Below are 24,505 nucleotides of genomic sequence, written 5' to 3'. Positions count from 1 at the left end.
TTACAAGATTTTAACCTGCAGCCTGTTGGTTTAAGAGTGGATACACTAACCACTAGGCCAATCACGTTGGAAACTAACATGCTAAACTGATACCATAGATCCATTAATGTGAAAAATGGCTTGTCCAGAAAATAATGCTCTCACTAATGATGAGTGCAATTACACACATATGATATTTTCTTGTCAAATAATTACAATCCCCTCCTACCAGATAACTGAATATTAATCGATGTTATATACTTCTTCCCTTCTTCCAGATACAAACAAGAAGTCCATTACAATCCTGTATATATTTGATGATCCTCTGAAAAGGAGACTAAAGTGCCAAAATTGACAATCTCATTACAAGATTTTAACCTGCAGCCTGTTGGTTTAAGAGTGGATACACTAACCACTAGGCCAATCACGTTGGAAACTAACATGCTAAACTGATACCATAGATCCATTAATGTGAAAAATGGCTTGTCCAGAAAATAATGCTCTCACTAATGATGAGTGCAATTACACACATATGATATTTTCTTGTCAAATAATTACAATCCCCTCCTACCAGATAACTGAATATTAATCGATGTTATATACTTCTTCCCTTCTTCCAGATACAAACAAGAAGTCCATTACAATCCTGTATATATTTGATGATCCTCTGAAAAGGAGACTAAAGTGCCAAAATTGACAATCTCATTACAAGATTTTAACCTGCAGCCTGTTGGTTTAAGAGTGGATACACTAACCACTAGGCCAATCACGTTGGAAACTAACATGCTAAACTGATACCATAGATCCATTAATGTGAAAAATGGCTTGTCCAGAAAATAATGCTCTCACTAATGATGAGTGCAATTACACACATATGATATTTTCTTGTCAAATAATTACAATCCCCTCCTACCAGATAACTGAATATTAATCGATGTTATATACTTCTTCCCTTCTTCCAGATACAAACAAGAAGTCCATTACAATCCTGTATATATTTGATGATCCTCTGAAAAGGAGACTAAAGTGCCAAAATTGACAATCTCATTACAAGAAATTGATAACTAAGTTGAATAGGGGAGATGGCTACATAATGATATTCCTAGACTTTTCAAAATTAAGTTATTAAGCAGGAGCTGTGGAAGAGGAAAATTTTATGGAGGATATATAAAGAGAAAGGTGATCTGCAGAATCATGAAAAATACAAAGCCCAAACAAGAATGGTGGCTGGCATGGCAAAGACAACAAGATAAGATTATAAGAGAAAGTTAGCTCAGCAGTCTAAAGGAAATCCTAAAAGAGATCTTTTATGATGTGATAAGTGAAAGAAGAATGATTATTATACAGGTGTTTTTATGGAGTCACAAGACTCTTTTGCAGAAGACTGACACCTATCATTCTTCTTAAACTCACTCACCATCAAGGCACTCACAACTAATTCTACTTGTTCACCACTATCCTAGCAAAAAATGTGGTCTGCACATCCATATTAGCCACAATCTTACAACACTTCCAGGGATGGTGCCTAATTCTCTTAATTTGTCATGAATGAAAAATTTCAAAATTTCTTTTGTCAATCTTATAAACTTTTTTTTATCAGTCATAGAATTCCCTTAGTAACTTATAAGTTTCTATCATGTCCCTTCTTTTCTGCCTATCAAATAAACTCTGTAACTCACACACCTTCAATCTATCCTTGTGGGAAGCATCTCAAAGACCTGTCACCAGCCTCATCACTTGTCTCTGGATCCTCTTGGTATCAAGAGGTGGTATCCTGATATCTAACAAACTCAAGATGACCAAGTCTATCCACAGTAGTCAAGATGTGGCCAAATCACAGCCTTATAAAGAGGGATAATAACCTTCCTATCTTTACTTGTTAGTGTTTTTTTCAATATCCAAGTAATCCTTTGAGCTATTTTGTCAACGTTTTGCAATATGTTCTGAACTTGAACTCTTTGTTCACCATTATTCGCAAATCCCTAACTTTATCAATCTCCTGCACCATCGTGCACCGTCAATGTAATACACAGTGATGTAAGTAATGTTATGCAATTTGGTTGAAAATATTCCATATTTTCAACCTAAAGTGCATATCTGCATTACCTATATAGATATCTACATTACCTTTATCAGCTACTGTCATTCCTAGTTTTTTATCATCAGCAAATAACTAATATCCCATCCTCTTAAATTATTCCATGTATCATTAATATATAAATTAAAGAGTAGTGGTCCTAGCTTCATTAGTCACCTCATTCTCCTCCACTCCATCAAATACTACTCTCTAGTGTTTGTCTATCAGCCCCCCCCCCCCTACCATCTTTGTATCCATTCCCATTTTGTAACTTATGTAATAATTTTTGACATGGTATTCTGTCAGATACCTCTGCAAAGTCCAGAAGTATCAAGGAGTAGCCATTTCCCTTAATAATTCTACTGTCTCTATATTATAATCTATATTATAAGCATTAAGTAATGCTTATAATATAGAGTATATAAGTTTATGCTTATAAGTAATTGAGTAAATTACTAAGTTAAGACCTACCTTTTAAAAAGCCATGTTACCCACTGTACAGAATCATATTCCTATTCAACTTTAACCAGCTTTTTATCATTTTAACCATCACTCCTGAGATACTAAATGGTCTGTAATTTGCTAATTCTATCTGGGAGTCACAAGAGAGAGAGAGAGAAGTAGCAAATTACACTTCCTTTTACCACTCTCTTGGAACTTTGGAAGAACTGAATGTTAGATTAAATAACTTTGTTAGAGGCATTGCCAATTACCTCGTGCATTTCAATATTTTCAATATGCTGAGCACCTCCAGTTAATCTACCTCAATTCTCATATTAGACTCTGTTTGCATTAGATTTTGTAATGGCAAAATCTTCACCTGGATGATACACCCTTGCAAAGTGATTACTTAGCAATTCAACAATTTCTTCTACTTCTGTCAGCTTCCTGCCATTTAATGCTGATTAAAGTTATTCTTCCATAATCAGACTGATTATGGAAGGATAACTTTAATGGAAGGATTGCTTCTCTTACTTACTTGGATTTACTTTGCTTGCTTAGCTAATTTTCTGTTATCATCTGATTTGCCCTTTCTTACTCTAGCAGTTGCACCTTCTCTCCTGCACTTTGTACTGCTCATGAATATGCTGATCACTTTTTTCTTTATATTCCTTCCACAATGTTTTCTTTTTTGTATCTCCAGCTTTACATTCTTCCAATTGTGACTCCGTAGTGCAATTGGAAGAACGATGGTACATTGTGCCCTTCAACTGGAATAGGCCTAAGTTCGATTCTCGTTGCGACAGGAGGAATCTTTATCTGGACGATTTCAATTGAAGGTGAGTTAGCCAATCTCATACGGAGGTAGCAGGGTTTTTTCTCCCGGAAACTTTTTTATCCCGCAAAACAGACAACTCGGCCTTTCAGAACATATGCAATTTACAGACAAAAAATACTAGTTGTGGTGGTGGTGGAGTTGGATGGTAGATAGTGTTGATGGAGATGATTCGTAGTAGAGGTTCGGTGTAGTGGTTGAAACAGTTGTAGGTGTCCTCCCGCGATGAGTCTTCGGACTCCTTGGAGGTGTCAGGAATAATAATAATAATATCGCTACAAATCCACTTAACTCCTACTTTGTTTATCTTCCCCCTGGGTCTGATACTGCTTCTTTCATACAATCCCTGACCACTTCCCATACACTACTGACATTCTTTTTTTTTGTAGCTTATTAAGCCATGGCACTCCTCCCAACTATCTCCGGAGTCTGTCGTAATCACCACTACCATGATGAACTATCTCAGTAGTTCACCATAAACTCTTTCTTGAATGAGAATTCCATATGTTGAGCAACCTCTGAGGACAAAACTATATGGTCACTTTCTCCAATTGGAGGCAGAAGTGTCTACTGGTTATGGATACATCTTCTGATGCTATTATTAGATTCAGTATTCTTAAACTCCTGGTTCCCTCCATGACATGCTTTTTCTGGTAATTATTGTTTAGTAACTGCATAAATTCCATTTCCATCTTGCTATACATCCTTTCCTCTCTCCCAGCTATGTCCTCATAGTTGAAGTCTCCCATAATAAGTTCTTGGCCTGCACTCATTGTAGTAATTTGTTGATGCATGCCATCCACATCTTTGTATGAACCCCTGGTCTATAGCAGCAACCATCAATATTTTGTTCTACTGGTTTCTATCTCGCATCAGATAGTCTCAAATGAATCATCTCTCTCAGACCTAACATTTTCCTTAACTTTTATTTTTATTTGTTGAAGATCTTCAGCAATACCCTTTCCCTGTCTTATTTACTGTTTCCTCCCTGAAAATACAATACACCTTACATTCTACTCCTGTACCTATATCATTTTTTGTCAACAAGGTCTTGCTGATGCTGATAATTTTTGGTCAAGTTGAGCTGACCAATACCAAAATCTCTTCTTTTTTATTTCTGATAGATACTTCTGGCAGTCATGTACATGCATTTCAACATCCCTTTGGCCCACAGTTGCCCCTCTGTAATGCTATTACCAACTCATTTGGATTTGAAACCTCTGAAACTACATTCTGCATTGCATAATCATTTTTGCACATACACTCATTTGTCCTAGAGGCAGCTGAACCTACACATGACTGCATCCCTCCCTCCCCGCAGTACTAGTTTTTATGATTCTGCACTTCCAGCCTCTCACTTAATAACACTCTTTCCACACACACACACATCTCAATTGAAAATCAGTAAAATGCAGTACATCAGTCATATACAAGTTCTTTTTCCCATCAAAAGAACTTGTATATGAATTTTGTTCTTTCCATTGACTCATTAGCAATCATGACCCTTCTTTTCAGTTCAGTCCTATTAAACTAAGGCAGCCAACTCACAATCCTTACTTTCTCACTCTTTTTTTTTGCTTCTATCAGCAACTCTCATATCTTTTCTCACCTTTCAAATGATTTGTACCTGCTAAAACATTCAACTCTTTTACTTCTCCCCTCCAAGCTAACAGCTTCACTAACATCCTTGATCTTCACACCTGGATTGCATGCTTTTGTGACACTCATGAAATTAACCATTTATCATCAAATCTTCATACAATATTTTCTCCTTACTTTCAGTTTCTCACTCTTTCATTCTTTTTCCATTCACTTTTTCTTTCATTCTTCCTCCTTCTGTGCTACACAGCAATCATTTGTCAAGTCACTTGAGCTTACATTTTGTCTTGTGAAAGACTCCATGTAAACATGCTATATTCCTCTCTTTACTGTTATCTCATCATTCCCATTGATATTTCATCCACTATTGCTCACTGCTTCACTATTATTCTCAGAAACATTTTTACTGTCCTGCTACCATTGTTAATATTAGTTACTTCATTCTCCTGCTTTGAACATGACTTGCATGCAAAACATTTCTGACATACCCTCTCTTCACTCTCATACCATAAACCACTCACTCTTGGCGATAAGTACTTTGAACACACACACACACACACACACACTACATTGCACAAAATCCCTCATTTTAAACTCAGTAAATAAGGAAGGAAATATGGAAAGATAATTTTCATGAATGCTGATAGAAAATAGATGACAGAAGCAGAAGTCAGTTGAATTACATGTTTGCAAAGTGATCACTCAGTATCATTCATGTGGAGATAATACAGTGAAAGGGATTGAGAAGACAACAGAGGTAGATGAGTGGAAGGTATTTAGGTTACTAAGAAATCTCAATGTGAACACAGTCATGAGGTCAGATGAGATATCAAACCTTATGTTATGGGAATTTCAAGAGAAATGGCAGTATTTCTAACCAGACTGTAATTAGTCCCAGTACTAGCATAGTCCCTGAAGGAATTTAAAGAAGGCAACATAGTTCCATTATACAAAGGAGGCTCTAAAACCGAGGTTTCAAATTATGGACCAATTAATATCTCAGAGATGGATGGTTAAGGCACTGGAAAGTTGGTTGAGGGCAAAATTTAGGAATGGTTACATAGGAATATAATATTCTATGGGGCTTTGAGAAGGAGGAGATCTTCTCTTAGTAATTCACTAATTCTCTACAATAAAGTGAAAGCCTGACTGAGTAAGGAAAATGACTACAACTTTATATTTCTCTGGACTCTGCGAAAGCATTTAACAGATACTGCATGGAATACTATTATGTAAGTTGGAGAAAATGAGAAATGACCTACTGGTGACATGGATTAGAGAGTAGCTGATGGACAGACATCAGAGAGTAGTAAATGGTGGAAATGAATCAAAGAGAGAGAGAGAGAGAGAGAGCGGGAGGGACCAATGTGCCACAGGACTCTGCAATAAGGGTGCTGCTGTTTAATTTGTACCTTAATGATACTGTAGAGATCCTTCAGGATGTTCTTAATGGACTGGTAATTTGGGGAATTGATGTGGAATGGTTGCTAATGCATGAATGTGTGAAGATATGCACTCTAGCATGAAAAAACTACAGGCGGTGTACTGCAAAGAGTTTGTTTACAAGAAAAAAAAGTAAACGCTAAATTGTACTCTTAAAGGATCCTTGAAACTGGGTCAGAGATTTCAGCAATGTATGAAATTTCTGTGTACAGGCTAGTGTTCTTGGGAACAGACTTGTATATGTTGACAATGCCCTGGATCTTTTTCCTTGGGATGAAGTGAGGATGATTTTCTACCTCTTTTTTTTTTTTTTTTTTTTTTTTTTGTCCATGATGAATTTGATACAAGGATATAGGCTGCTTGATTCTGGTAAGGAATGAAAGTGGAGTAGCTTCAGGATGTGGCCATGTAACAAAGCGTGACTGGAAAATTCGGTGCAACATTTTCACTGTAAACATTTATGCCGTAAGACATTTTCGGCGTAAGATATTTTGCATTAATTTTTGTAAATAATCAATGGATGATAAAGGTATTATAAATTAATTAAAATGGCCAATTTTTATTAAGGTGAATGTCGGTGATATATAGCATAATGAAATCATTTAAAAATTGTGCAAATTAAAAGAGATGCTGCATAAATAATCAACTTTTTGCTGCAGATCATCAATTCGACAAATCCATCAGTAACATCGCTCACTAGAAAAAATGCTAATGCTGTGAAGCATTTAATTTTCGTGTTGAATTCAGCATCTGTTTGATAGCATAACTTCAAACCAATGGCAACAATTTTGCGATATAGATTTTGTACCATATGAAATAAACAGCCTGTTACAGTTGTCGATGTAAATATGTTAGAAAATGCATCGATAGTTGCTTTCTCGAAGTTCAACCATTAATGTTTCAGGATCTAATGATGAATGTAAGCTCTTTAAGGCACTGAATAATCAGCTGTAAGTTAATTCTGATTTGCCAGGAAGCAAAGCAAAACGTCACCATGGAATCCTTAGGGGTCTCATGCCAGTTCCAAGCCTGGATAAAGGAGGAGGGTCGGTCAGATGAGTGTTGATGCTCTGACTGTAAAGAAAAAACACAGTTATCTAATGCATATACGATCAACAGCTACAACATGCCGGCTCGTACGTCGCCTGGATCAACAAGGTCCGCGATACCAATCGAGCGATCGGGGATTGGATCAAAAACTGGGATACCGAAAGGAAACAGAAACTGAAACTAACAGAACTATTATCAGTAGGCACATGGAATGTATGGACACTTTGGATGGCAGGAAAACTAGAATTACTTCGCAAGGAAATGAAGAGATATTAGTGTGATATACTAGGACTGGCAGAGATGCGATGGACATCAGCAGGAAAGATAAATAGATGCAAAGCCATATGGTCATGGCATGACACCAAGCATGAAGCAGGAGTTGGTTTCCATCTTAACAAAAAAGCTAGAAAGGCACTCTCAGGCTACAAACCAGTCAATGAACAAATCATAGCAGCAAGATTTCAAGCAAAATCATTTAATATATCAATAGTCAAGATATATGCATCCATATCTGACAGCACAGATGAGGATATTGACTTATTTTACAAAGATCTGACAGAGACAATAGAAACAATACCAAAACAAGATGTGCTAATTATTGATGGAGATTGGAATGCCAAAGTCAGAATATATAATGATGGTTGGGAAAGAGTCATGGGAAAATATGATTTCGGAGAAAGAAATGAATGAGGTGAAAAAATGTTAGAATTTGCTGTGGATCACGATATGATGATCTGTAACAAAAGATTTCAGAAAAAAGAGTGTGAAAAATGGATGTGGGAATATATAATGATGTCGGAATATATAATGATGGTTGGGAAAGAGTCATGGGAAAATATGATTTCGGAGAAAGAAATGAACGAGGTGAAAAAATGTTAGAATTTGTTGTGGACAACGATATGATGATCTGTACAAGATTCCAGCAAAAGGAGTGTAGAAAATGGACGTGGCGATCAAATGATAGGAAAATCAAGAACATGATTGATATGATTATGATTAAAAGAAGATGGAATAACATCAGCACAGCAGTGTTGAACTTTTCAAGGAGCAGATAGACTCGGATCATAGTTTGGTGATTGCAAACATCAAGTTGAAATTTAAAAAGAAAATATAAACTCCATCATCAGAAACGAAGAGAGTAAGAAAAAGTGAACTAGAAATAGGAAGAAGGTGCAGAACAGTGTTAAAGGAGAAACTTAAGTGTGGACAAAGAAAAAAATTCGAATCTAAGAGTTTTTTGTGGCTTTTTGCTTTGCTTCCTGGCAAATCAGAATTAACTTACAGCACATTATTCAGTGCCTTAAAGGACTTATATTCATCATTTGATCCCGAAACATTAATGGTTTACTTCAAGAAAGCAACTATAGATGCTTTTTCTAAGATATTTACATCAACAACTATAACAGGTTGTTTATTTCATATGGTACAAAATCTATATCACAAAATTGTTGCCATTGGTTTGAAGTTATGCTATCAAACAGATGCTGAATTCAACACAAAAATTAAATGCTTCACAGCATTAGCATTATTTTCCAATGAGTGATGTTACTGATGGATTTGTTGAATCGATGATCCAAAGCAAAAATTTAATTATTTACGCAGCATCTCTTTTAATTTGCACAATTTTTAAATCATTTCATTATGTTATGTATCACCGACATTCACCTTAATAAAAATTGGCCTTTTTAATGAATTTATAATACCTTTATCATCCATTGATTATATACAAAAATTAATGCAAAATATCTTACAGCGAAAATGTCTTACGGCGTAAATGTTTATGGTGAAAATGTTTATGCCGAATTTTCCTAGAACCATGGCAAAGACATCACAGACAAGTGCCTCTAAAAACTCATTTACTAATCCTCTATGATGGAGAATGACTTATTGAATAATTAAATTGAATGAATAATTCTTACTTTTGCCAGACTGAATAATTTGGTGGGTATCATATTTCCTGGTGCCCACCAAATTTATGAAAAATGAAAAAAAAATGAGAAAATCACTGAAGCCTCACAAAAAACAATTATTTTTAAGAAATCATTTCAAAGAAGATGTAGTTATCTTTGTTTAAAGACTAGCACAATTTTAAGACTATAATAGTGTTTGCAGTTCATTATTATGCATAATGTTTAGATGATTGTTAGCATAGAATAAGCATGATACACTGCATGAATGGATGCAAGGGTTTCAAATGGCATGCAAGAAGAGGCCTTGTTTTTTTTATTTAGACTGCTATGTGAGTATATACAACTTGCTAGATTTTTTTGAAAAATCTGGGATAGGAGGTTATACAGATAATACATAAAGGCTGATGAGCAATCCACATCATAGTGTGCTATGAAAACTTGGCAGGTAAGGCTTCATTTATCTTTATATTTGTGGGTGATGACACTGAGATGTTCACTTTCCAAGATTTGGAAACTTTTTCCAGTCTGACCTATGTTTTTTGCTACAGGAACAATATTGTAAACAACAGGATAAGATATTTGAGCTTATAACTCTTTGATTTGTATTCATCATAAGAGAGTGAATGATGGATACAAATCGACATTGCCAGCTTCATATACATCCCCATCTGATCCAATTATGCAACAGAGTTCCCTGTGGTGTCCTGTCAAATGTCTTAGCAATATTTAGCAGTACACTGTGTAGGCATTTCCTTTATTCAACTCAATTGTCACACTGATAAAATATTGAATAATTAGTAATAGCAACATTTGTTTCTGAATAGTTTCTAGTAATAAAGTAATAGCAATAAAATAATAACTTAGAATAGATTAATTATATGTTACTTTAGCAATTTTATCAGTATTGAAGATATATATATATATATATGTGTGTGTGTGTGTGCGCATTCACATTTACACAAAATGTCATTCACCATTATCTTTTACTTACAGAGCATCTCTTAAATCCAGATCTACAGTTTCTAGAATCCGAGGTCCTGGTCCACTAAATACTGCTGCAGTGCTTTCCACAAGTGGGCTGCATGGCAAATCCACCTTCCCTCCAGCAATGTATTTCCAAAATGTGGAATCCATCTTAGAACTGGTAAATGTGTCTTTGACATACATCTGGTGGTTAAGTAAAATATTATTTTAATTTTATGCAAGCTACAGGTAACATATTGCAATAAACCATTAAGTATAATGATTTATGTTAATTCTAATAATTTTGTAAACTCTATAACTATATTAATATTTTTTTTAATCAAGAAACAAAAGAGTAAAATTATTGAAAATTTTAAAAATATATTTTTCAATATAATATTTATTTGATCCTTTGATTTAATATCATGCAAACAACTGAGATTATTTTGCTAATATAATTGCAATAATGTGATATTGAATTTTTAAAGGTATATATTATTTTAAATTAAGGGGATATAAAATCCACATTGTTTAAAAACCGAATAAGAAACTCAAAGATTGGAATCAGAGAGTTTCATGCTGAATATAGTAAACTATAAAGTATCGGCGATCACTAGCGTGAGCTAATGCAAGTGACCCTAGTACGTAGTACAATACCGGACAACTCGTTGCAAAGGTGGGGAAAGTTCAGATTGCTATTCTTAGGTATTTTCCATAATGTAAAAACACATTTCCTAGGAAATGTATACTGTTATTACATAATGGAGGGAGGTCACTACCCAGACCGGTTTCAGCCTTTTTTGAGGCTTCATCAGTGAGTAGCTAGACCATAATACCAAAGTGTATAGCGAAAAGAACTTACATACTCTGCTATATGAGTTTCCAAAGAGGTGCAACCATTAAGTTACTTAAATATAAAGAGCTAATAAGCTTCATTTTGGCGATATAAACAATATTTTAAATTAAGGGGATATAAAATCCACATTGTTTTCAAACCGAATAAGAAACTCAAAGATTGGAATCAGAGAGTTTCATGCCGAATATAGTAAACTATAAAGTATCGGTGATCACTAGCGTGAGCTAATGCAAGTGACCCTAGTACATAGTACAATACCGGACAACTCGTTGCAAAGGTGGGGAAAGTTCAGATCACTATTCTTAGATATTTTCCATAATGTAAAAACACATTTCCTAGGAAATGTATACTGTTTACATTATGGAGGGAGGTCACTACCCAGACTGGTTTCAGCCTTTTTTGAGGCTTCATCAGTGAGTAGCTAGACCATAATACCAAAGGGTATAGCGAAAAGTGTATAAACAAAATATTGTTTATATCGCCGAAACGAAGCTTATTAGCTCTTTATATTTAAGGCATATATTATGTTTTTAGATTAGAAAATATTTTAAACTATTTACAGGTTACAAAGAAGCTTAGTGGGATTTGATTTAAACTGAAAAGAATCTATAATGCAAATTTTTGTTTTTTAATTTTAAAATCAATGAAAATGAATAGTCATTGAGAAATGTCGATTTTTGATCCTCTCATTCTTTGTATATTGTATATGAAATAATGTATATTGGATTACAAAAATACAAATAAATTATCAACTTCAAATTAAAATTTAAGGAATAATAAGGATTAATATATATACAGGGTGTTCGGGATAAATTTGACATATTTATAATTAATTATATTTTTCCGTAAGTTACATGTATTAACACACACTTCTCTTCATTTAAAAGTTTGGACCCTTCTTCATTCATATACAAGATGTCAGAAAGGATGGATAGCTGGAACCCACCTGAATCATGGAAGAGAATAACTTGTATCATGATGATTCGTGCCCGCCATCAAAATAAGGATATTACGACTGCTGCCCAATGCTCCCTGAATACAGTAAAAACAATCAGGCATGAACTAGAGACTTGCAATGGTGACTACGAGGATGTAGCAAGAAGAAAGATCCCTAGCAGACGATCTGATTGCGTTCGCACAGCAGAATTCCTCGCAAATCTGCAGGAACAGGTGTTGAAGAACCCTGGCATTGGAATTCGGGCTTTGTTCGTGGAGTTGCTAACTGTAGTCAAGCCCTGGATAACAAGGGTAGCCAATGGTAGGCCGTATGTATGGCAGCAGGATTCGGCCCCTTGCCACACCTCTGGGAAAAGTCAAAAATGGTTGTCTGAAAATTTCTACGACTTCACCAGTCCAAATGTTTGGCCTCCAAACTCCCCAGACCTTAACCCCATGGATTATTTTGTATGGGGCGCAGTTGAAAAAGACACCAATCGCACTTCCAGTAATACAAAAGCCCAGTTAATGGATAAAATTAAAACAGTTTTTGCGGCCCTTCCCAGGGAGACTGTAGCATCAGCTTGTTCGAGGTTCCGAAGCAGAATTGAAGCTGTGATCGATGCTAATGGTGGTTATTTTGAGTAAATCTTGTTGATAGTATTGTAATTAACTCTGCCTGTAATGATTTTTTGTCAATTCATTAAATTCAATAGATACAAAGAAGATTTTCTTTTTCCTTACGAAACTGTCAAATTTATCCCGAACACCCTGTATATTTACTATTGCAAGAATCCTACTGCTACTTCTAGAAATCCTAGATGTCACTTAATTTAGATTTAGGAATTAATGATTTTTTTTTAAAATGTTTTCCAACCCGCAAAAAGATAGTACATTAGTATCATGAATGTGCTAAGGAGTTTTTTATCATCAGATTAATAACGGAAAGTAAAATTCTCTGTAAATCATTTGCTGAAGTAATCAACCTTCAGCAAAAAACATATACGGTATGGCCAATATACATCATCACTTCATAAATGGAAAATTTCTCTTTACAACTGCTTCCTCTTTACTCCTAAATATTTCTATCGTTCTTCTATTTCTCTTCTTTTCATGTGTTCATCACGTGTTCTTTATCATATACAAATATATCACACCATGTCCATTGAGATGGCACAGCATGAGTGTCAAGACAGCAGAAGAATGGAGAATGAAAGAAAGAGTGAATGGGAAAAGCATAAAAGTGTGAGAAACTGGGAGAAAAGAGATAGTCTTGTATGGGGATTTGATGATAAAAGGTATACTTAATGAGTAAGTGATGAAAGCATGTTTTCCAAGTGTGAAGATAAAGGATGTTAGTGAAGGCTGTAAAGAAGTAAATGAGTTAATTGTTATGGTGAGCACAAATGATTTGAAAGGTGAGAAATATGCAATAAGAGAAGATATTAAAGAGTTGTTAGAAGAAACAAAAATGAAGAGTAAGAAAGTAAAGATTCTAAGTCTGCTGCCTCGGTATGATAGGACAGAATTGAGAAGGGCCATGATTGCGAATGAGAAGATTGTGCAGGAGCAATGGTGTGCAGTTTATAGACGTGTGAAGTGAATTTGATGGATATAAGGAACTGTATATGCCTGATAGACTGCATTTAAATGGTTTTGGAATTAGATGCTTAGAGGAAGTACTGTTTAGTGAGAGTTTGGAAGTGCAAAACCAGGGAAACTAGAGATATTAGGGGGAAGCCATCAAACATGTGTCTAGCTACCTCTGGAACAAATGAGTAGGAGTGCAGGAATGACTGTGTGGAAATAGCCATCTGTGGGATAGATAAGTATGAGTGCAGGAATGATTGTGAAGAGCTTGGCGCAGTTTCCCAGGTTTCGAATCTGAATGGGAAAGTAATGACATTATGTAAGCGTAACTGTGGGTCAAAGGGATGCACAATGAGTGCATGCTGAGCAATTATCATGATAGATTTCAACTATGGGAATATAAATTGGAAAGAGGAAAGGGCACATGGCAAAATGGAAATGGATTTTACTGTTACTAAGGGATAATTACCTGAAACAGCATGTGATGGAGGTGACCAGGGGTTTGAGAGTGTTGGATCTGATAATAATAATAATATTATTATTATTTACGGCATCTCCATGGAGTCTGAAGACTCAAATCAACCATCATACACACAAATCCTATCATATCTCTCCTTGAATCCATTTTCTGGCAATCCGTTCCACTCACTTACCACTCTCCATGCAAAAAATCTGGTCCATGCACTCCTACTAACCACACTCTTACACAGCTTCCATGGCTGTCATATGTTGACTCTGACTGTCATATATTGAAAAATTTCACTTGCATCAATTTTATAAAACCCCTTTAACCACGCTACCGGCCAAGACATCTATAGACGTCAAGGTTATCATGGATGTGAAGTGCATATTAAAATTGTAATACCACTGACATTACATTGAAATATATGATGGATACGAAGCGTATGAGGATGTGTATTTGATCCATAATGGCCGGTAAGGTGGTTAATATCTGAAAATTTTCTATTATGTCTCCCCCCCCCCCATTTCTGCCTATCAACTAAACTTTGTAACCCACAAACTTTCAACCTATCTTCACATTCCACAGACCTGTCACCATCTTGGTCACTCGTCTCTGAATCTTTTCAACCACCTCCTAGTCCCCAATAAATCCAGGTGACCAAATCTGTGCACAGTAGTCAAGATATGGCCAAATCATAGCCTTATAAAGAGGAATAATAATTTCCTTATCTTTACTTGTTAGTGTGCTTTCTATCATCCAAGTAATTCGTTGAGCTATTTTACCAACTTTTGCAATATGTCCTATGAACTTTAACTCTGAGTCCACCACTCTGAGTCTACCGTTATCCCCAAGTCCCTAGCTTGGGGATAACGGTAGACTCAGAGTTAAAGTTCATCAATCAATATACTGATTGACGAACTTTAACTTTATCATCAATATCCTGCAAACCAATACCATCAATATGATACACCATATGCAACCTTTTCAATCAGAAGTGCATAACATAACCTTATATTTTGCAACATTAAATTGATCATCATTATTGTTTGCCCACAATGCCAATTTATTAAAATCATCCTGCAGGATATCTACACCACCTTTATCAACTATTGCTCTCCCTAACTTTGTATCATCAACAAACAACTGAATATCCACTCTTAAATCTTTCCCTATGTCATTGATATACATATTAAAGAGTAGTGGTCCTAGTACCAAACCCTGAGGTACTCCACTAATCACCATCATTCTCCTAGACTCCACATCACCATATACTACTCTCTGGTGTCTGTCTATCAGCCATCCCCTATCCATTCTACTAGCCTCATATTCATTCCTATCCTCTCCAGTTTTTGTAATAGTTTTCCATGTGGTATTCTGTCAAATGCCTTGGCAAAGTTGAGCAATATCATGGTGTAGCCATTACCTTTATCCAATTCTGCTGTCACTTTATTATAAAATGTGAATAAGTTACTAAGACAGCACCTACCCTTTACATAACCATGCTGTCCACTATAAATTATCACATCCCTATCCACCCACAGCTGTATTTTACCTTTCACCAACTTTTTCCAATACTTCAACAACCACTCCCAATATATTAATTGGTCTGTAGTTTGCTACCTCTGTCTTGGAGCCACCTTTTATGCAATGGTACTATCTTATTCTCTTTCCACTCCCTTGGAACCTTGTCAGAGATGATACTTAGATTGAACAACTTTGTTAGCATCATCATAATAGCATCAGAAGATCTATCTATAACTACAGTAGCAACCTTACCTCTGATTGGGAAAAGTAATCATGCATTCTTGTCCTGGGAGGTTGCTCAACATTTGAAAATTTCAGTTAAGAAAGGGTTTATGTGGAACTACAAAGCTGGCAATTATTGACAAACTTAGGAGGTAACTTGGAGCAGTGCCATGGCATAAGAAACAACATGGAATGAATCATTGGTGCATGGGAAGTGGTCAAGGATTGTTTGATCAAGGCAGTACAGAGTGCATACCCAGAGTCAGGAGAATAAACCAAGTAGGGATTAAGTGGAGTAGCAATATAAAGCAGCAACTGCTAAAAAATAAAGCATTATGGAAGGAATATAAACAAAATGGTAATCAGAAGCTCAAGATCAATACAAAGCACAAGCAGGAAAGGTAACTAATATGGTAAGGAAGGATAAATCAGATTTTGAGAGAAAATTAACTAAGCAGGCCAAAGTACATCCCAAAGAGTTTTTTCACTACATAGCAAGTAAGAGAAAGAATGATTACAGTAAGATAGCTTTACTCAGTGCTGATGGTAGGAAAGTGACAGAAGCAGAAGAAATAGTTCAATTACTTAGTGATCACTTTGCAAGGGTATATCATCCAGGTGGTGACTTTGCAGTTATTGAGGTGAAAGAGACTGATGCGAGAATTGAGTGAGATGAACTGGAGGTACTCAGTATATTGAAAAAATCAATGCGAATACAGCAGTTGGCCTGGACAGTATGCTAGCTCGTGTGCTATGAGAATGTGCAAGTGAACTGGCCATGCCTCTGACTAAATTTTTTAATCTAAGTCTCAGCTCTGGCAAGGTCCAAGGAAGCGGAAAGAGATAATTCCATTACATAAAGACGGCTTCAAGACAGATGTAGCAAATTACAGACCAATTAGTACGAGGGTGTGCTCAAAAATTGTGATGATCACCATGAAGGAATTGAGGTAGAACTATGTAACTTACACATTATTCTACATATTCCCCATGAAGGGTTATACACTTGTTACAAAGTTTCTGCATCATTTGCAATCCTGAGAAAAAAGTCTTTCCCATTTTGCACAAACCAGTCCTCAGTTGCAGATATATGACTTCATCATCTGTGATAAATTTTGTTCCTTTAAAATGTTTCTTGAAATTTGGGAACAGAAAATACTCAGATGGGGCCAGGTCTGGCAAATAGGGTGAGTGGGGCAGACATTGAAAACCCAAGTTGTATATTGTCTGTTGGATTTCGTGAGCAGTGTGAGAAGGTGCATTTTCCTGCAAAAGTAACACACCTCTGCTCAGTTTCCCATGACATTTTTACTTCAGTACTTCCTTCCATTCCTTAAGAGCTGTAGGTTTCACCTTTTTTTGAGGTGCTTGGTAAGGATTACCCCATCCATATCTCAAAGAGAATGGCAAGAAGCTTCCCTGCTAACTTTTGGGTTCAGAACTTCTTCGGCCATAGAGAATCTTTGTGTCTCCACTCCACTGACTATTGTTTGGTCTCTGGGTCATAGTGATGAAGCCATGTTTCATCAACAGTTGCAATATGAGCCAAAATTCCTTGAGATAACAGCACACGTTCTCTTTTGGTCAGCATTCAAACATTTGGGGACCACTTTACTGAGAGTGTCTGCATGTTCAGATGATGGTGGATAACGATTCCAACTCATTTCCTGGATATTGCTAGAGTCTTTGCAATGTTTCTGGCTGGTATTCATCTATCATTAAGGATCATGGCACACTGCATCAATGTTTTCAGGTGTGATTGATGTGGAAAGACTTTCTGACCTGGGAGAATCTGTTGTCTGCAGATGACCAGTTTTAAACTTGACCACCCATCTGGCAACTATTGGATATGCTGGGACACAGTTCCCTACAGTCTCACATAAAGTTTAGTGAATCTTAGTTGCAGACTTTTCTTGCAGCATGAAAAAACCTGATGATGGCCCATGGCTCTGTGTCTTTGAATTTTTTCAAAATCTCTGGAATGTCTCCTTATATAGCCTAAAAGAAAAAAAACAGATTATTACAATTTGATGAAACATGGGGTTTAAAGGGTTTTAAGATATGTTCTTTCTTGTGGTTATATCAGTTGCTTTAATATCATTTTTGTTCTAGGTGTTTATCAGAACTTTTTAACCCCCCCCCCCCTTATATCTCTAGAGTGATAGCTAAAATATTGGAAAAGTTGGTTAAAAGTAAAATTCACAAATGGGTGTAAAGGAATATGATATTCTATAGGGGCAGTGGCTTGTAAAAAGTAGGTCCTGCCTCAGTAATTTCACATTTTATAATAAGGTGACAACAGAACTGGATAAAATGGCTACACCATGATACTGCTGGACATTGCAAAGACAGAATACCACATGGAAAACTATTACATAAGTTGGAGCAAATGGGAATGGATATGAGACTGGTGGCATGGATAAAGGGGGGATTGGCTGATAGACAGACATCAGAAGGTGGTGTATGATGAGATGGAATCAAGGGGCAAATGAGAATGACTGGTGGAGTGACACAGGGTATTAGGACCACTATTTTTTAATTTGTATATTAATGATATAGTGGATGATTTGAAGAGTTTCAGTTGTTTGCCAATGATACAAAATTAGGGAGGGCAATAGTTGATGAAGGTAATGTAGATATCTTACAGGATGATTTAAATAAATTGGCAGTGTGGGCAAAGGATAATGGTTATCAATTTAATGTTGTAAAATGTAAGGTAATAGGATGAAAAGATTACACACTTTATTACATACTCGTGGTACTAGTTTACAGGAAATTGATGAGGCTAGGGATTTGGGAGTGATGGTGGATACAGATTTAAAATTCAGAGGACAATTGCAAGAGTTGTCAAAATGGCTCAGAGGATTACTTGAATACTGAAGAACACATTGACAAGCAAAGATAGGAGGGTAATTATCCCTCTTTATAAGGCTATGATTTGCCAACATATTGAATATTATGCACAGATTTGGGCACCTGCATTTCTTGGGGATCAAGAGGTGGTGAAGAGAATTCACAGATGAGTTCTGTGAATTCTTGATGAGAGGATAGATTAAGGGTGTCTGTACTGCAGAGTTTTGCTGACATGTGGAGGAGAGGGGATATGATGGAAACTTATATGTAAGTTACACATCCTCACTAACCTCCACTTGTAGAGATTGTCTATAAGTGGGGGTTAGTGAGGATGTGTAGACTAGATTCTTTACATGGAGTGAATGAACTGCCAGAGGTGGTTGTGACAACCCCAACAGCAAACAGATTTAAGGAGATGTATGATAGCCATTGTGTTAATGGATAACGTGGGTCTCCCATGATGAGTGTTTTGACTCCATAGAGTGCCATATAAATAATAATAATAATCTTTCAAACCAATCTGTTCAGCAGCCAGATTGGTTTGAAAGCACCATTTCATCACTGAAGCAAACCTGAGCTCAGTTAGTACCTGGGAGGGTGACCACTTGGCAACCCTGAGTGCTGCTGGCATTAATTTTGGACAGGGAGACGTGGCATAGGGAGATTGGATGTTGAAAGCGGCAGTTATTGTGTCTATGGAGATGGATTATATTGCACTGTGGGTGGGGAAGTTGAGACTGAGCAGATATATGTGGTAAGTGGTGATAAAGGTGACTGCACAGGTTGTGGTGGGGAAATCACAACCAACAAGTGGCTCAGATAGGACTGGTTATAGACCTAAAAATGAATTACTGTTTATTTAGTTTGCTCAGAAGTATCAGAAATATACTTCTGGCATTTGTAAGAGAGAAATGAAATGGCTTCATGATTGAGTTTATTGAAACATGGATGAATGAAAATGATATTCTAATGGGAATAGAAATGGAAGGATAGAGTATTTTTTTAAGAGAATAGAATAAACAAAAAAAAGGGTGGGAGTGCTGTTTATGATAGCAGGGGAATTATGTCCACATAAGGTAAACATGAAAGAGGGAAATAGTGGCAATGATTATGAGGCAGTGTGATGTAACGTGGAGGTTGACAGGAAGATATATTTAGTTGGATGTTGCTATAGGCCTGGAAATGTGGAGAGTGTTGACAAAGAAATGTATAAACGACTTGGATTAGTGAACAAAGGAAGGGTAATTATTATGGATGTTTTTAATTATTGCAGTATAGATTGGAATAAAGAGATAGATAGATAGCATTTGGAAATAAGGAAAATGAATTTCTCGAGTTCTTGAGAGTTGTGAGTGAGGTTTCACACTTTCCTCCAGTTGGATGTGTAAAATGTAAGGTAAAATATAACATATGGCTAGCCACAACCCAGGTGATCATGAAGCGATCACCTGGGTTGTGGCTAGCCATATGAAGACGTTGTTAATGCAAGGAGTGTTAAGGATTTCAAGAGTCTATATGATAAATATGTTGTCAGTTGGATGAACTGCCCACGATGAGTCTGTTGACTCCATGGAGAGTATAATAATAATAATAATCAATTTTCCAAACCTTTGTGAACTTTTGTTATAAACCTTTTTATTATAATTAAGAAGTGATAATGTTTGTTGGCATGGTGTTCTGTAGGTCAGTGATATGTGCACATAATAAGACAAATAATAATACAGGTTTCTTTAACCAACAAAAGTTGTAGCTGTTATGATAATTAACAAAATTTAACACTATCTTAATAAGCACTTCTCTTACAGGGTTATCTTTATTTTTTTCACATGCTTTTCCAGAGTAACTTTTATCACATATGCATTTCGACAAGAAACATGATCCATGACCGTTACAGTTGTTGTCACATGATGGGCCAATGTAAAGATTTCTCAAACCCCAGGTATGAGAAACAGATATTTCTTGAGTTGCCTGTTGCTGCCATCGGAAACGAGTCCATCTATATTTTAAGATAGACAAAGATATGTTGTAAGTCATTTATTAGTTACATTTTTAATAAAACACAGAAATAATGTCAGTCTGTCATATAATAATTATTATTATATACACAACCCCTGGATAAAGATGACATTCTGAACAGTATTACAGTAAAAGAAAATCTATGGAAAAGATCAAAATAAGTCACTCAGCAATACTCATCTACAAACATTACACAAAACAAAAGAAATCAACTAACAAAAATTCAGAGGGTAAAAAGACACTACTACTTTCAAAAATTAATGGAATGTAATGCTAATATGAAGAAAAGATGGGCTACATTTAATGAATTATTAACTTGAAAAATGAAAAGTTTACCACAAGATTTTATTGCAAAAAACTTTGGTTAGGATATGAACCAAGAGGAATTAGTAGACTCATTCATCTATGTAGACCTTCATAAACTCAAAAAAAAGATAATCTTTCAATGATCAACAAACAAAATTATCAACACAAAATCACAATCACGGAAAAAGAAATGACACACAGAACTACAGACATATAGCTAACCTACCAGTCATCTCCAAAATTCTTGAAAAAATAACACACATTACACTACAGAACTGCTTATAGAAATACAACATTATCTCATAAAAGCAATACAGCTTCAATAAAACAAAACGCACTACCTTATTAGAACATATCTCCAATGGCATAAACAAAGCCCTTGATAAAAATATGTACACTGTTATACTTCTTGACTTAACCAAAGCTTTTGACACACTTGAAACACAACATATTACTGACAAAACTATACTCAATCAGAATAAGAGGAGCACTACATATCTGGTTCAGGAACTATCTCTGAAACAGAACACAAGTAACAAAGCAATGAACACTGAACTCTTTGAACAGACTGCAATTTGTTAACTCTATTATTAGCATTATACCGGAACCTCCGTGGAGTCCAAAGACTCGTTGTGAGAGACCCAATCTATCATACCACTCCTTGAACCCATTCACAGACAAAGCAGTCACAACTGACTCTGGCAACCCATTCCACTCATTCATGACTCTCCAAGCAAAAAATCTAGTCATCACACTCCTACTAATCATATCTTTATTCAACTTCCAGGGATGACCCCTTGTTGTGGTCCCTCTAGCCAAGTGGTGAAACATTTCCCCTGCATCAATCCCAGAAAACCCTTTAAGCAACTTATATGTTTCTATCATATCCCCTCTTTTTCTCCTATCAACTGACTTCTAAATCCACACACCCTCAATCTACCGTCATGGAGAACATTACACAGACAATTCATCTTCTTCACTGCTTCCTCATCATTGAGAAACCCATAAGACCAGACTTGAGCACAATAATCCAGATGTGGACATATCAAGGACTCATAAAGAGGAATAACAACTTCCTTTTCTCTACTTGTTAATGTGTTCTTCAATAGCCAAGTAATTTTAGGGATACCTTAGGAACCCTAGCAATATGTCCGCTAAACTTTAACTCTCTGTTTATCAACACCACCCCTAAATGTATAGTTTCATTTATTCCGTGGAGTACAGTGCCATCAATGTGATACATAGCTTTAATCTATTTATCCCAAAATGCATAACTTTACATTTCTCCACATTAAATTGACACCCATTATCTTTTGCCCATACTGACAGCCTATTTAAATCATTTTGCAAGTTCCACATCACTTTGATTAACTATTACTCTACCTAATTTCGCATCATCGGCAAAAAAACAGAATATTCCCTTTTAGTTTATTTCCTATATCATTTATGTACATATTAAACATCAATGGTCCCAGCACTGAACCTTGCATCACACCACTAGTTTTTTACACCTCGATTTTGCCCCTCCATATACCACTTTTTTGATATCTGTCCAACAGACACCCTCTTATTCATTTAATCAGTGTCATATCCATCTCCATTTGTTCTGATTTGCATAACAGAGTTGCATGTGGTATTTTGTCAAATGCCTTTGCAAAATCCAGCAGAATCATTGTGTAGCCATTTTCTTTATCCAACTCTGCTGTTATTCTATTAGAAAAATACAGTAAATTATTAACAGGCATGCCAACCCCTCACAAAATCATGTTTCCCCCTCATACAGTATCATATTTTTATCCACCATTCTTGAATTCTTTTTTTTTTTTGACCAATTTTTCCTGTATTTTTACCACCACACCTGAGATACTGATTGGTCTATAATTTGCTACTGCAGTTTTAGGAACCTCCCTTAAGCAAGGGATTATTATGCCCTCTTTCCACTCCCTTGGAACTCTACCAGAGCTGAAACTTAAATTAAAGGACCTAGTCAGAGGCATTGCTAGTTCCCTTGCACATTCTCAAAAATCCTACCTGATACCCCATTTAATCCCACAGCTGTATTTACATTGAGATTCTGCAATAGTCTAAGCACCTCCAATTCATCCACTTCTGTTCCCACATCAGTGTTGGTAACATACGTTGAAGCAGTAACCTCACTAGGATGATATATCCTTGCAAAGTGGTCACTCGGTAACTCAACTATTTTATCTGCTCCTGTCTCCTCATGACTATCATCATCACTCATTAAGGTTAAACTTTGATAGTCATTCTTCCTCTTACTTGCCACATAACAAAAGAACTCTTTGGGATTGCTTTTAGCCTGCTTGGCTAGATTTTTAATCATAATCCAATTTTGCCTTCCTTGCCATGCTGGTCATTTCTTGCCTGAGCCTTGTACTGTTCATGAGTTTGCTCATCACCTTTCTCTTTATACAGAATTTTCTTCTTCTGCAGCTCCTTCTTAATGATATTACCCATCCATTTCACTCCTATCTGATTAACCCTCCTTATGTTAGGTATACAATTTAATATTGCTTCCTCTAGATGACTCTTAACTATATCCCATGCACTACTAACATCCTTACCCTGCACTGTTTTATGCCATGGCACAGATTTAAGCTTCTTCCTAAGCTTGTCATAATGTCCTGACTTGTAGTTCCACATATACCCCCTTCTTGACAGAATATTCCTCATGTTTTACAATCTCCCAAGTCAAGACTGTATGGTCACTTTTACCAGTTGGAGGCAATGTGGTCACCTTGGTTATGGATAACTCTTCTGATCCTATTACTAGGTCCAATACTCTCCCATCCCGAGTCCTCTCCATCACATGCTGCCTTAAGTAATTATCTCTTAGGTATATAAATTCTATTTCCTTCCTGCCATGTGATCTTTCTTCTTTCCAGTCTATATCTCCATAGTTGAAGTCTCCCATAATAATCACTCGACCTGTACTCATTGTACTAATTTGGCGATGCATGTCTTCTAGATCATCTATGGAACTCCCTGGCCTATAGCAACAATCAACTGTATATTCTGTATTACTGGCATTAATCCACACCAGATTGCTTCAAATGAACAGCCATCCTCCCGCCTATGTCCTATTCCTTTTGGCTGAAATTCATCTGCTATCATCAGCAGTACCGTATCCCCCCATCCTGTCTTCTCTATATTCCCTGAAAATACTTAACCCTTCATATTCTATCACTGTAACTACATCATCTGCTGTTAGTCAAGTCTTACTAATGCCTATAACTTTTGGTGAGACTGCACTGGCAATGCCAAAAACTCCTCCCTCTTGTTCCTAATATTTCTGGCATTAGTATATAGAAACTGCAGCATCCTTTTATCCCCCCCCCCCCCCAGACCATTACTTTCTGAATTGACTACCCTATTTAATATTTTTGCTTGAGAGACTAGATTCATCACTTGGTCATTCTCA

The 24,505-nt window shown here is 36.2% G+C and overlaps 1 protein-coding gene across 1 annotated transcript in view; it reads right to left on the bottom strand.

The window, feature by feature from the left end:
- Positions 1–24,505, bottom strand: part of LOC150108407 (reelin-like) — a 920,570-nt gene that overhangs the window by 113,126 nt on the left and 782,939 nt on the right. The window contains exons 51-52 of the mRNA XM_090390755.1: positions 20,545–20,737; positions 10,326–10,501 (exon numbers count right to left, since the gene is read on the bottom strand). Of these exons, the coding sequence (XP_090246881.1) occupies positions 10,326–10,501; positions 20,545–20,737 (369 nt within the window). The remainder of the gene's footprint in view (positions 1–10,325; positions 10,502–20,544; positions 20,738–24,505) is intronic.

The sequence above is a fragment of the Typopeltis vanoorti genome, chromosome 3 (genome assembly GCF_054136105.1).
Source record: "Typopeltis vanoorti isolate ZY-2024b chromosome 3, IOZ_Tvanoo_1.0, whole genome shotgun sequence".
In the NCBI taxonomy this organism is placed as follows: Eukaryota; Metazoa; Arthropoda; class Arachnida; order Uropygi; family Thelyphonidae; genus Typopeltis; species Typopeltis vanoorti.
Note: the sequence above shows the minus strand (reverse complement) of the source record. Positions and strands in the feature narration are given on the sequence as shown.